This window comes from Erpetoichthys calabaricus, assembly GCF_900747795.2.
Source record: "Erpetoichthys calabaricus chromosome 1 unlocalized genomic scaffold, fErpCal1.3 SUPER_1_unloc_23, whole genome shotgun sequence".
Classification (NCBI taxonomy): Eukaryota; Metazoa; Chordata; class Cladistia; order Polypteriformes; family Polypteridae; genus Erpetoichthys; species Erpetoichthys calabaricus.
The window spans coordinates 1354329-1366958 of NW_026261589.1; the positions used below are offsets into that span (position 1 = coordinate 1354329).

At 42.0% G+C, this 12630-nt stretch overlaps 1 protein-coding gene across 1 annotated transcript in view; it reads left to right on the forward strand.

Annotated features, from left to right (window-relative positions):
* The first annotated feature begins 501 nt into the window (after window positions 1-501).
* The window catches only part of LOC127526370 (E3 ubiquitin/ISG15 ligase TRIM25-like), a 197079-nt gene continuing 184950 nt past the window's right edge, over window positions 502-12630 (forward strand). The window contains exons 1-3 of the mRNA XM_051921753.1: window positions 502-604; window positions 821-885; window positions 4648-5229. Coding sequence (XP_051777713.1) covers window positions 4651-5229 — 579 coding nt within the window. The 5' untranslated portion in view covers window positions 502-604; window positions 821-885; window positions 4648-4650. The remainder of the gene's footprint in view (window positions 605-820; window positions 886-4647; window positions 5230-12630) is intronic.

The window sequence follows — 12630 nt, forward strand, 5'->3', positions numbered from 1 at the left end:
ACATTGGGGTCTGGGAGTGAATTCAGGTCATCTGCTGTGAGCTCTCCTGGTAGTTGGACCTCAGGAACCTCGAGTCCCTCCTCACCACATCCAGATGGTTCATCCCAGTCAACTCCATGATGTTCAACCACCTGCCATTTGATTTACACTGAGCACACCTACATACTGTCATTTAAACATGGCTACCATAAAATAGTGTGATTTAAGCATGAGATGTAATATATATAGAGATATAATTATATATTATATAATATATAATTTAAATTTTCATTTATATTTTTTGCAAAATATTCCTCCCATAATTAGGCAGGCCCTGTGACAGAAGTGGTGATATCTGCTACTGTAACCCTGCAGCTCATCTCATCATGTAGGACTGAAGCTTCTGGAAAGTCCAACTCTGCTACAAGTTGTGCTTGGACACAAAAACACAATGAGACCCCCAGGCACTTGATGACTAAAGCCTTTAATGACACTCGGTACATTCTGGATTGCTCATTGTTGTTGGGCTCTCCAGATGAACTTCTCATGTCCAACTTCCCTGATTAAGAGGATCTGAAGACTGTCTGTGGTGAAGAGGAACAGCCGAGAAATAAAGCGAGATCTGGTGAGCCCACCAAACACCTCTTTAATGACAGCTGACCCCAATCTGTCTCAGGGCCTGTGCTGGGAACTGAGTGGTGGGTCAGCAGTCTGCTTTGTGTTTTAGGAGCTGCATGTCGCTTAGTGCCACATTTGGACCACACAGTTTTGTAATTTAGTGAACAGATCTGAGGTTGGCAAGTCCTTCTTAACAGCGGCCATGTCTCTCTTTTGTATTTAGGTCCTGAAGTTTCAGTTTTTATCCTGCAGTCTTGTGAAAGTCTGAGCGGTGAGGAGTTTGTGCGCGTGAGTTTGTGATGTTATTTATTTGATAATCGTGATGAGTGTCTTTGACACTTCATGACCCCTACTGGTGTGACTGTGTGTGTGTGTGTGTGTGTGTGTGTGTGTGTGTGTGTGTGTGTGTGTGTGTGTGTGTGTGTGTGTGCTGGCCTACTTCATTTGTCTTTTCCTTGTTTCTTTTGTTTTGTGCTCTTGTTGTTTTCCACTCTTTTCTTTCTCTACTAGGGGGCTCCGCCCCCTGCTCGCTTCGCTCGCCAACCCCTGGTGTTGGGAATGACAAAGAGCGTGATGTATGAATGAGATATAGAATAGTGTGACGGTGTAGATGATGCAAATAGAAAGCAAACAATAAAGTGTGTGGCACAGTGTAAAGGTTTTTTTGAAAATTTCTTTGTACACGCCGTTTAAGTGTAAAAGGTAATTCCAGCTCAGAACTTGTAAGGTCATTTAAGATGGTTATTGTTGTGATCAGAGTCAAGTTTGTCAGAGCTTAGAAAGAGTTGTGTCTCTCCAGGAAGTAATGGAATGACTTGGGTATTAATGTTTTCCATATTAATATTTTTTGGACATAATATAGTGCGTTGTGTTAAAAGGGGCATTTGGTCTAATGAGATTGCTGTTCCAAATGTCTCTGTAACTAAGTTGTCGCAGATAAAGGCTTGAGGAATTGTAACAATATGTGCTTGAAGTCCAGCTGTATTGGTGAGTGTACCATCTCTCAGTTGTAATAAGCAATTGTTATGATCTGGTTCTGGACATCGTATCTTTTTTACTAACTGTATCTTTTGAAAGCAATGCCAATTGTCTGCGTATTTTAAGGTGCACTGAACAATAGCTGAGTGCATGGCATCTGGAAGAATAGCTAATCACTGTCTAAAATCTCCTCCTCATAAAAGTACCTTTCCTTCAAATCGAATATTATTATTCATAAACGTTTGTAGAAGTTTATGAATGGTGTTGAGTAAGTGACTTCATGCGATTGAACATTCATCAATAAACAACATTTTTTCAAGACGGATGTCACGTGCAGTGCCACCGTTAATGTTCATAGTGGATACCGATTTGTAGGATCTAATGTAGTTGATAAAGATTTCACTTTCAGGTACATCGTCAGTTATAAGCCTCTGTAGATATTCAGTATATGAATGTAAAGAAGGCAGTCTAATTTGACCCTTTTGACAACAACGTGTAAATGTATAACTTGTATTGCCAGTTGTTTCTTCAGGGAAGTGAAGTGAATGACAATGATTGCAAATGACATTCATTAATCCGAATGAATTTTCCTGGTGTATGTTTTTCTTGTGCCGTTTGAGAGGCGCGTTGTTGCATGTGTAGTATTTGGGACGTGTTGTTTTGGAGCTGTAATCGATTTGCCTGTGCTGTGTGAGAAGCCCGTTGTAGCCTTCGCTGCCATTAACGTATGTCTGAGACGGGAGGTGTTTCGTTTTGAATCCGTGCCTGTTGCGATGCAGCACTTTGATTGATAGTTTGCGTCATGTGGATCTAGGATGTAGATTTGTGCATATTTGTGTTGTTGATTTGTTTCAGGGTGCACTGTTCCAATGCGATGCAGTATTTGTGCACATATGCAAAAGCAGTATGGGCCATTGCCTTTTGGTGGCCTGATATTTACTCCGGTATATGCAAAAGCAAATGAACTATTGTAGGATCTAATGCAGTTCATAAAGTTTTTACTTTTAGGTACATCGTTAGTTAGAAGCTTTAGTTGAGCTTTGCGTTTTTGGAGTCGAGACATTTTTTCTTTTAGAAATATGGATAAGTAATAAGGAGTATTGCACTCACTGTTAATATGGAGCCTTTTCTGCGGTTGAACGGTTAATAGTGCCTTATTGTAATGAGATCCACCTATGCTGCATAGCCGTCTATTTTGTTGTTTCTTTCGTGTTCGTGTGTTTGTTCCTGTTATCCTTTCCTTTTCGTTTTGTACCCGTGACCGTGTATTCATGACTTGTTTCTTTCTCAGCATGCGAAATATGGATAAGTAATAAGGAGGATCGCAGTCACTGTTAATATGTTTCCTTTTCTGCAGTTGAACGGTTAATAGTGCTTTATTGTAAGGAGATCCACCAATGCTGACACCTATGCTGTCTAGTGTGAAGGTGTTGACGTTCACTTTAGAATATGTGGCTTTGGGTGTCACTTCTTATGGATGTGTGTGTGTGTTGAGGATTGTTGTTGCGCGAGCGTCTTCTTTCTTTTTGTGTTCCTGTGTCTTGTTGAATCCCCCTCTTTGTGTGTGTCCCGTCCGGTGCCTGTAGGGGGGGGGGTTTGCCTTGCTGTTGTGCGCGAGCCTCTTTTTTTTTTTTTTTTTTTTTGGGTCTAGTTTCGTGTGCAATGTGTTTCGTGCTTTTTTATGTGCCTTTTCCTTTTTTTGGTGCTCTTTGCGCCTCATTTCTCCATTTTTCCTGTGCTCACTCCTTTTTTCTGTGGTCTTGTCCGCCTCTCGCGGCCCCTCATCCGCCTCTCTCGCCCTCTTTTGTCCGCCTTTCTCGGCTCCTCAGCCGACTCTCGCGGACTCTTTTTGTGCCTGCGCAGTACGTCTTTTTGCAGCTACGGCCCATTGCCGGATGTGCCTGCGTCCATCATCCGGTTTAGCATGCTCGGTTAGTAATATGGATTAGCCGGGTTTCCAAGTGTTACCTACTAGAGAATGTTTAAAGCTGTAAAGGTAAAAGGGAATTCCAGACTTTATTACCATTAACACTGCTGTGTTAGAACAAAACTGTTCTTAATATCTTAATTAAGGAAAGAATTAAATATTGTGAGGTTTCTGAACTATTTTGTGACCACCAATGGGACGACACACCAAAGCGCAATTGCTGCGTCTGTGGAGGGCTGCTTGTCTGTCGCCGAGGCAACCTAAAGTTCGCAGCACCGCGGCACAACTGCGAGCCGATCGAGATTGTGCTATAAGCGCCTGTCGCCGATGGGTGATGTAAGGAATGTTATAAATGCAGGGAAAAGTATATCATGGCTGCTGACCCGGCCCCGACTCTGCACATTAGCTATGTCTGTGTATAGCGGAGTGGTAGATCCCGCAGCAATAAATAATCGTGCTGTTCCTGCTTCAAGATGAATAAAGTGGGTTTTGATAAAGTACTGAGACTCGCACATCACAATATAGGAACACGAATCAAATGTGTAAGGCAAGCATGCTCATCATCACACCACCATCCCACCTGGCACGCTTCTCTAACCCCAAACTGCAGTGCACCACAATAAATAAGTAATCCAAATACATAATCCACAATAAAAACTCTGATAAATAAGTTATAAAGCCCAGTCTAAATCCATGCAGATATCACCTTCTGCTCCATTTCTTCCAGCACAGCACATCTTTCTCCACACGTCTACCCAGTTCACCCCACTGGGCCTTTTCAGTTGGCAGAGACCCTATCTGCTCAGCACTCTGCCCAGGCTCCTTTCAATGTCAATGGAGAACAGCTGAGCGGACCATAATGAGCAATCAGGTCACCTGACCACTGAGACCCACAGCAATGCCACCTCAACGTGGAGCTGCCACACACACCATTACAGACCCCTCTCACCACAAATAACTTCTGTCTCAGTCTGCCGAGTACCACCTGATGCTGTCACAATACACATCTCATAAAACTCAGTTACATTAGCAGACCTCCCAGGTCTGTTCCTAACTTTTGTCTCCTCCAATGTCTGCTCTCAGGTCTCACTTCAAATCTCCTCGTTCCTCTGACTGATTCTCTCTGTCTGCCTCTCCTCTGACAGACGATGGCCGAAGCCCAGCTGTTTGGATTACAGGATGAGATCACCTGCTCGGTTTGTCTGGACTCCCTGAGTGACCCCATCTCGATCCTCTGTGGTCACAGTTTCTGTCTGAAGTGCCTCACTGACTACTGGGATCAGAGCCAAGAGTGCAGCTGTCCTCAATGCAGAAGGACCTTCACTATGAGACCTGAACTTCACAGAAACACTGTGCTGAATGAAATCATCAAAAAAATAAAGAAGCTGAGACTCAGTCCTCGTCCATCTCAAAGTTATGCCAGCCCTGGAGATGTGGAGTGTGACACCTGTACTGGGAAGAAGTTCAGAGCAGTGAAGTCCTGTCTGACCTGCATGATCTCCTTCTGTCAGACTCACCTGCAGCCCCACTTTGAAATAGCGGCCTGGAAGGACCACAAGCTGACAGACCCAGTTAGAAATCTGAAGGAGGAGATCTGTGCAAAACATCACATGAGTCTGGAGATATTCTGTAAAACTGATGAGACCTGCATCTGTGTGATGTGTGTGGTGAATGGGCACAGTGGGCATAAAACGGTGGAGCTGGAGACTGAAAGAGAGGAAAAACAGGTGAGTGGGGTTTAGTGTTTAATGAAAACAAAGGACATAACAAGAGTTAAGAAATTTCTAAAAGAAGTTTGATAGAGACATCCAGGTGTCCATTTGAGGAGTTTAAATGTTGTTGTGTATGATGGTAGAGAGTTGGAGTCTATCCTGGTGAGACAGGGCACAAGACATGATGTGTCTGATGGTGGTGTTCATTATTAGAGTTTTTCCCAGGAATACTTTGGAAAATCAGAGTTGAGAGAAATGTGTGCATGATGTACAATTTGGAGCTTTACATATAACTCTGGATATGGTGGACTCCTTCACAAAGAGATAGAGAGAATGACACAATATAACTAACAGATGTGAAAGACTAGATAGATAGATAGATAGATAGATAGATAGATAGATAGATAGATAGATAGATAGATAGATAGATAGATAGATAGATAGATAGATAGATAGATAGATAGAAAAGGCACCATATAATAGATAATAAATAGTTAGGTAGGTAAGTAGCATTTATACAAACTCAAAAAAAAAATAGAAATCTAACAAAAGAGAAATAAGAAACACAAACAGACACAAGAATTACAAAAAATGGCTAATGATGAGAGAGCAGACCCAGTAAGGCACTATAAATGTGTATCATGCTGGTTGACTTGTTGGCTTGGTTGGTATAAAGGAGCCTCTTGACGCCCTTCAGCTGATGTGTCACAGTGCAGCATTGTTCATAATGGCACTCAGTTGTATCTTCATTCTCTCCACCTCTACTAGCTCCAGGGGCTCCAGAGTGTGCCCCATATCTAAACCTGCCATCTTAATCAGTTTGTTGATTCGGTGGGCCTCTCTTGAAGTGATGTTACCACTCAGCATACCAGACTGGCCATCACAGAGTTATAGAACATATGAAATATGTCTCTTCCTGCATTAAAGGAACACAATATACTAAGGAAGGAGAAGTCTGCTCTGCATTTTCTTCTATAATTCTTCTGTGTTCCAAGACCAGTCCAACCTGTCATTGATGTGAACCCCCAAGTACTTGTTTGAGTGGACCACCTCTACATAAAGTCCTTGAATAGTGACTGGACATAGAGGCCCATAGTGGGTGAAGATCAATCGCCAGTTGCTTGGCCTCGCTGATGTTAAGGTACAGACGATACGCTTTGCACCAAGAAACAAAGTTCTCCCCCTGACTCCTCTCCTCTGTCTCATCCCCTTTATCAGTACACCCTGGAAGTGCAGAATCATCTGAGAATTTCTGCAAGTGATATGATCTGCTGTTTTATTTATAATCAAAGTTGTACATAGTGAAGACCAAAGCAGACATGACTGTTCCTTGTGGTGCTCCAGTGTTGCCCACACAACTCAGTCCTTTAGTGTCACAAACTGTGGTCTGCTCGACAGATAGTCCATCATCCAGGACACCATAGGCTTATCCACCTGGATGGTACTGAAGGCACAGGAGAAATCAAAACACATACCTGTAATCCTCCTGCCTGATGAAGATAAGACTTGTAGGGCAGATTGATAATTGCATCCTCGACTCCAATCTTTGTCCATTAGGCAGACTGCTGGGGGTTCAGGTGGTCTCCCACATTCACATAGTCCAGGACCTGCCATTGAAAAAGGTTTGATGATGTGAAAAGTAAGTGCCAATGGTCTGTAGTTGTTAGGTGAAGAGAGTTTGCCCAGTGACGCTTTATGGAGTCTTAGTGACAAGCCGAACAGGTCTAAGAATCCGTCTTTGTGCCTCATTGTTGGTTGTGTCCAGCCATGTTGAATTTCCAGTTATTTATACACTTCAATACTTCGGCTACTTATTAAATGTAATATTTGGTTGAATGTTTTGGATTTGGGGATTTGTTTGGTATATACTGTAGCCCTTTGGTCAGCATGTTATTTTTAGTATGTAACTCTATTTTTGATATTGTGGTATTGACTCGGTATCTTCATTGTCTTATTTATTTGACTTTGTTTCTCCAATACTGTACTTTGATTCGTCATGATTTGTTTGGAGTTTTCTTCTTGTACTGTATGTAGCTCTTCTTCTCTCCTGCTCATTTTTATTTTAAATTTGAGCTTCATGTTAAACTTTCTAAACTCCACAGCCTTACCAGGACTGGCATGTGGCACAGACAGCACCTCTGATAAGCCCACCTTGTCTGCTCTGTCCCTAATCTTAGCTTCTCACTCTTTACATTGTTCTTGCACCGCTGTCTGCCTGCACTTACTGTTGCCACTTGTTCAGACATCTAAAATGAAAACTGGATCCACCAAAACTCTGATCAGCAGCCTATGCATGTATGCCAGGAGGACATCCACCTTTGATTCAAGAGAACAACACACCATATCTGTCACTGGAGCACACCTGTGTGTCAATGTACCCTGGGTACCTGAGATGAGGAGTATGATGGAGCAGATGAAGGTGAGCAGAATTAAGAAGACACTTCATATCAAAGAGGGGAGAAATAAATGAAAAATAGAAGAGCCGGCAGAGCTTCACTAGGAATGATGTGTATGGACAGGAAAATGCATTCGGACAGAAGATGTTTTATTGAGCCCTTCACAGCATGTCACTGTCCTCCATGTTTTATTTGTGGTTCAGACAGTATGACCCCGATGTCCTTTGCATTTTCAGCCACACTTTTATTTTCAGGGCAGCACAGTGGTGTAGTGGTAGCGCTGCTGCCTTGCAGTTAGGAGACCTGGGTTTGCTTCCCAGGTCCTCTCTGCGTGGAATTTGCACATTATCCCCGTGTCTGCATGGGTTTCCTCCGGGTGCTCCGGCTTCCTCCCACAGTCCAAAGACGTGCAGGTTAGGTGCAGTGGTGATCCTAAATTGTCCCTAGTGTGTGCTTGGTGTGTGTGTGGGTGCCCTGCGGTGGGCTGGCGCCCTGCCTGGGGTTTGTTCCTGCCTTGCGCCCTGTGCTGGCTGTGATTAGCTCCAGCAGACCCCCGTGACCCTGTGTTAGGATGTAGCGGGTTGGAGAATGACTGACTGACTGACTTTTACTTTCATCACCTAACATGAACTCAATCTGCAGGTTGGCACTGATGTTCTAAATTTGCTCAGTGGGCACAATGTTCCTTGCTGGACTTTTCTTGTTGATTTTCAAGTCCTCCTTATCTTTAGGTGTTCCACTGGTTGAGTGAGTGCAGTTTTGATATTTGTCATTACTTTTCTTTAGACATCGTGAGGCTTCTGAGCTCTTTTGAGACCCTCTCCAATGGAGCTGCACACCGAAATGTGACTGACACATCTGTCAAGGGCTGGTTGTCCAGCGCAGAGGCAACCGCAGGTTCACAACACCACAAGGCAATTACAAGCTCACAGCTTCTTCGCTAAGTGAATCTGTCGCCTGATGGATGATGCAGAGAACATTATAATCTGGCCACATCCCTGCTTGTTTGCTGTATCCCCGTGTAGGGAAGTGGTAGCTCCTGTTTGAATAAATGACCTTGCTGTTCTTGTTTGTATTGAAATAGAGCTGGTTATCTACAAGACCTTAGACTAGGCCTCTTCTTTACGGTGCAAGACAGTGGCTCACTTGTCATATAGTACCAGAGATGGGGTCTTACACCACTGGATCCCCAAGAGGCACACAATATCCCACTACCAGCGGAGTACGATGAGGGTCCTGCTGGCCCTCCTGCCTTTGCTTGTCCTGGGGGTGTGCTGGTGAAGATGGCGCCCGCAGATGACCCTAAATGTTACCTTCTGTATTTTGCTTCAAATGCATGGTAACACTGATGCACTGGGACAGGGGAAGCTGGGCAGCTATCTTGGGCCAGTTTTTGACCAGAAAGGCAATACAGGTTATGTGAGTCCTGTCTGTCACATATTTCCCCCTACTATAGTTAACTCTTCCTTTACTGAAGGCACAGCCCCCTCTCACTAAAAATGGCCTCAATTCTGAAAAAACCTGGTTTAGACCCGAATATCCTTAACAATTATCAGCCTATCTCACATGTTCCATTCATATCTAAAGTTCTTCAAAATATAGTTACCCTCCATCTTCAGTCCCATCTTTCAAAAAATAACCTTTTTGAACAGTTTGTTTCAATGTGAGTTTTGTCCTAAACACAGCACAGAAACTGCCCGGGTGAAAACCACAAATGATCTTCTCCAGGCAGCTGATATGGGACTTCTTCACTTCAGCTCTGCATTTGACACCATAGCCCATCAGATACTTTTGAAACGACCGTCTAGTTCTGGAGTCTGTGGCCTTGTCCATCAATGGTTTCTTTCTACCTTATCGGCAGGAGGCAATTTGTTTAAGTAAAGGGCTTTAAATCTGAGAATGCAGTCGTTACGCAGGGAGTTCTGCAGGGTTCTGTTTTGGGGCCGCTGCTTTTTCTCATTTACGTCTTCCCAATAGGTGATCTCTTTCCACACCATGGTATTAAATTTCATGGTTATGCTGATGCCTGTGGTAATGTGCCTTACTGGCATTACCAACCATGAAATAAAGTTTAGTTTAGCGTCCTCTGAAGTATTAAAAGAGTGGCAGTAGTTTTACGTGAAAAAATGACAAGGTGTAAAGAAATAAAGCTTGCCTTATTGACCATTTATAATGTGCAGAAGGATGTTTTCGCTGACTATATGAGCGGCTTCTGGGGAGCGTCGCAGCGGGTTTCGTGTAGGAGTGGAAAGACTAGAAGAATATCGGCTTGACTGAGAAAAGGGATCCCGTATTGTCAGTTGTCTGGGCAGTAGCTCGGGGAAGGGAAGAAAATAAGGGGCTTACTTTCACTTTTGGAAGAATCGCAGGAGACATTGTCGCTACCCGATCTGCGTGCCTACCCGATTTGCGTGCGCAGGCGTATTGAAAGCCTAGCATGCCGTAAAGTGTTCACGCATGCGTTAAACAGATTGGGCAGCACCGTAAAGTGAGCGATGACGTTTTTGTTCATACGTATGCAATAACACACCTCGCATGCGCTTAATAATAAAAAAAAAATATATATACTAAACATTTTGCTTTACGACACGGATCGCTCTCAACTGCGCATGTCGATACACAACGGGCAGTACAGTAATCCCTCCTCCATCGCGGGGGTTGCGTTCCAGAGCCACCCGCGAAATAAGAAAATCCGCGAAGTAGAAACCATATGTTTATTTGGTTATTTTTATATTGTCATGCTTGGGTCACAGATTTGCGCAGAAACACAGGAGGTTGTAGAGAGACAGGAACTTTATTCAAACACTGCAAACAAACATTTGTCTCTTTTTCAAAAGTTTAAACTGTGCTCCATGACAAGACAGAGATGACAGTTCTGTCTTACAATTAAAAGAATGCAAATATATCTTCCTCTTCAATGGAGTGTGCGTCAGGAGCAGAGCATGTCAGAAACAGAGAAGAAAGCAAACAAATCAATAGGGCCGTTTGGCTTTTAAGTATGCGAAGCACCACGGCACAAAGCTGTTGAAGGCAGCAGCTCACACCCCCTCCGTCAGGAGCAGGGAGAGAGAGAGAGAGACAGAGAAACAAAGTCAAAAATTAATACGTGCCCTTTGAGCTTTTAAGTATGCGAAGCACCGTGCAGCATATCGCTTCAGGAAGCAGCTGCACACAGAAGGTAGCAACGTGAAGATAATCTTTCAGCATTTTTAGACGAGTGTCCGTATCGTCTAGGTGTGCAAACAGCCCCCCTGCTCACACCCCCTACGTCAGGATCACAGAAAGTCAGCGCAAGAGAGAGAAAGAAAACTAAGTTGGGTAGCTTCTCAGCCATCTGCCAATAGCGTCCCTTGTATGAAATCAACTGGGCAAACCAACTGAGGAAGCATGTACCAGAAATTAAAAGACCTATTGTCCTCAGAAATCCGCGAACCAGCAAAAAATCCGCGATATATATTTAAATATGCTTACATATAAAATCCGCGATAGAGTGAAGCCGCGAAAGGCGAAGCACGATATAGCGAGGGATCACTGTACAGTATTTTCGTTTAAATGCCGTAGTAGTTGACCATAATGATAATATTATTAAATATTCATTGTACGTTCTGTTTTCACGGCTGAATTAAGCTTGTCATACTCCTCGTTATACACGTTATTTGTTTATCACTGAGATCGCTTCGTTTAGTTTACATAGCACTTCTTTTTTCAGTTCCCATTGTACAAAGAAGTATTTAACCATTGTATGTTATTATAGTCTACATATAAAAAATAAATGACAGTTTTTAAAATAGATGTATTCAAGTACTTTATTGACATTGAGTAACGCAACGAAATTACTCGTGTCAACTTCACGTTGCATTTAAATTCCAATGTGAAATAGTTCAGATATATAATAATACAATAAATAAACAATGAACTAAAAACTGAGTAATCATACAAAATATGTTCAAAATATTGGCAAGATGCCATATATAATGTTAAAGTAACCAGGATGGATTATTATTGCATAAATGCACAGCAGTATAGATTACCTACACTACCTACATTAATTGTACATGATCAATGAAAACGATTTCAGATTGAGGAGATATACGAGTTCAATAAGTTTATAGCAGTTGGAAAAAAGTTTTTTTTTTTTTTTGTCCATTTGTAGCATACAGATTGATAATAATAATAATTCTTTGCATTTATATATCTGAAATGCCTGCCAGATGGCAGAAGCTAAAACAAGTTCTGTCCAAGATGAGTGTTCTCCTTGATGATGTTTTTAGCTCTTCTTACACAGGGAATCTTGTATCGATGATCAAGTGATGGCAGTTCAGTTCCATTGAACGTCTTGTGATGTTTTTATGATCCACTACTGGGCTTTTTTGGCAGGTTTGGTGCAGCTGTTGTACCAGGCTGTCATGCAGTTAGTCAAAATAAGTGTGTATATATGTAAAAATGAACTGTTGATGCACTTTTCATCCCTGGAAAAACTCTTTAAAAATAACTTTACATATTATTATTAATGAAATACACATGTCATAGGGCATCATGGTTTACAAAATTTTGTTGCGGTGATACTAGTGGATTGCATAAACAGTCTTTTTAAAGAAAAAGAAATCTTCATTTCATGTCTAACCAACATAAAGCACAACCCCAGCACCATCTTCTGTGATACTATTGCTCGTCTTGTACTCAAATTTAAATGGCTTTTATTCACCCATATAGTGTCTTAAATGTGAGTTAATAACTGAATAATGAAAAAGGAAACACACTTTTCATGCAAATTTTATTGAATAAATGTTATGAGAACAACAAAAGTGAATAATGTGAGAACAATGCACCTAAAAAAACCATTTGTCAAATGTACAAAAAAACCCAAAGAAGTAAAAAAAATCCCCACATAGCTTTAACATATTTTACCCAGAGCACAGAAAATTTAAAGTTACATTGTTTTGCTAATTTGATTATTAAAATTATTCCACAAATAACTTCTAACATATTTTAATACTAATAACGCCCAAACTGCTAAACT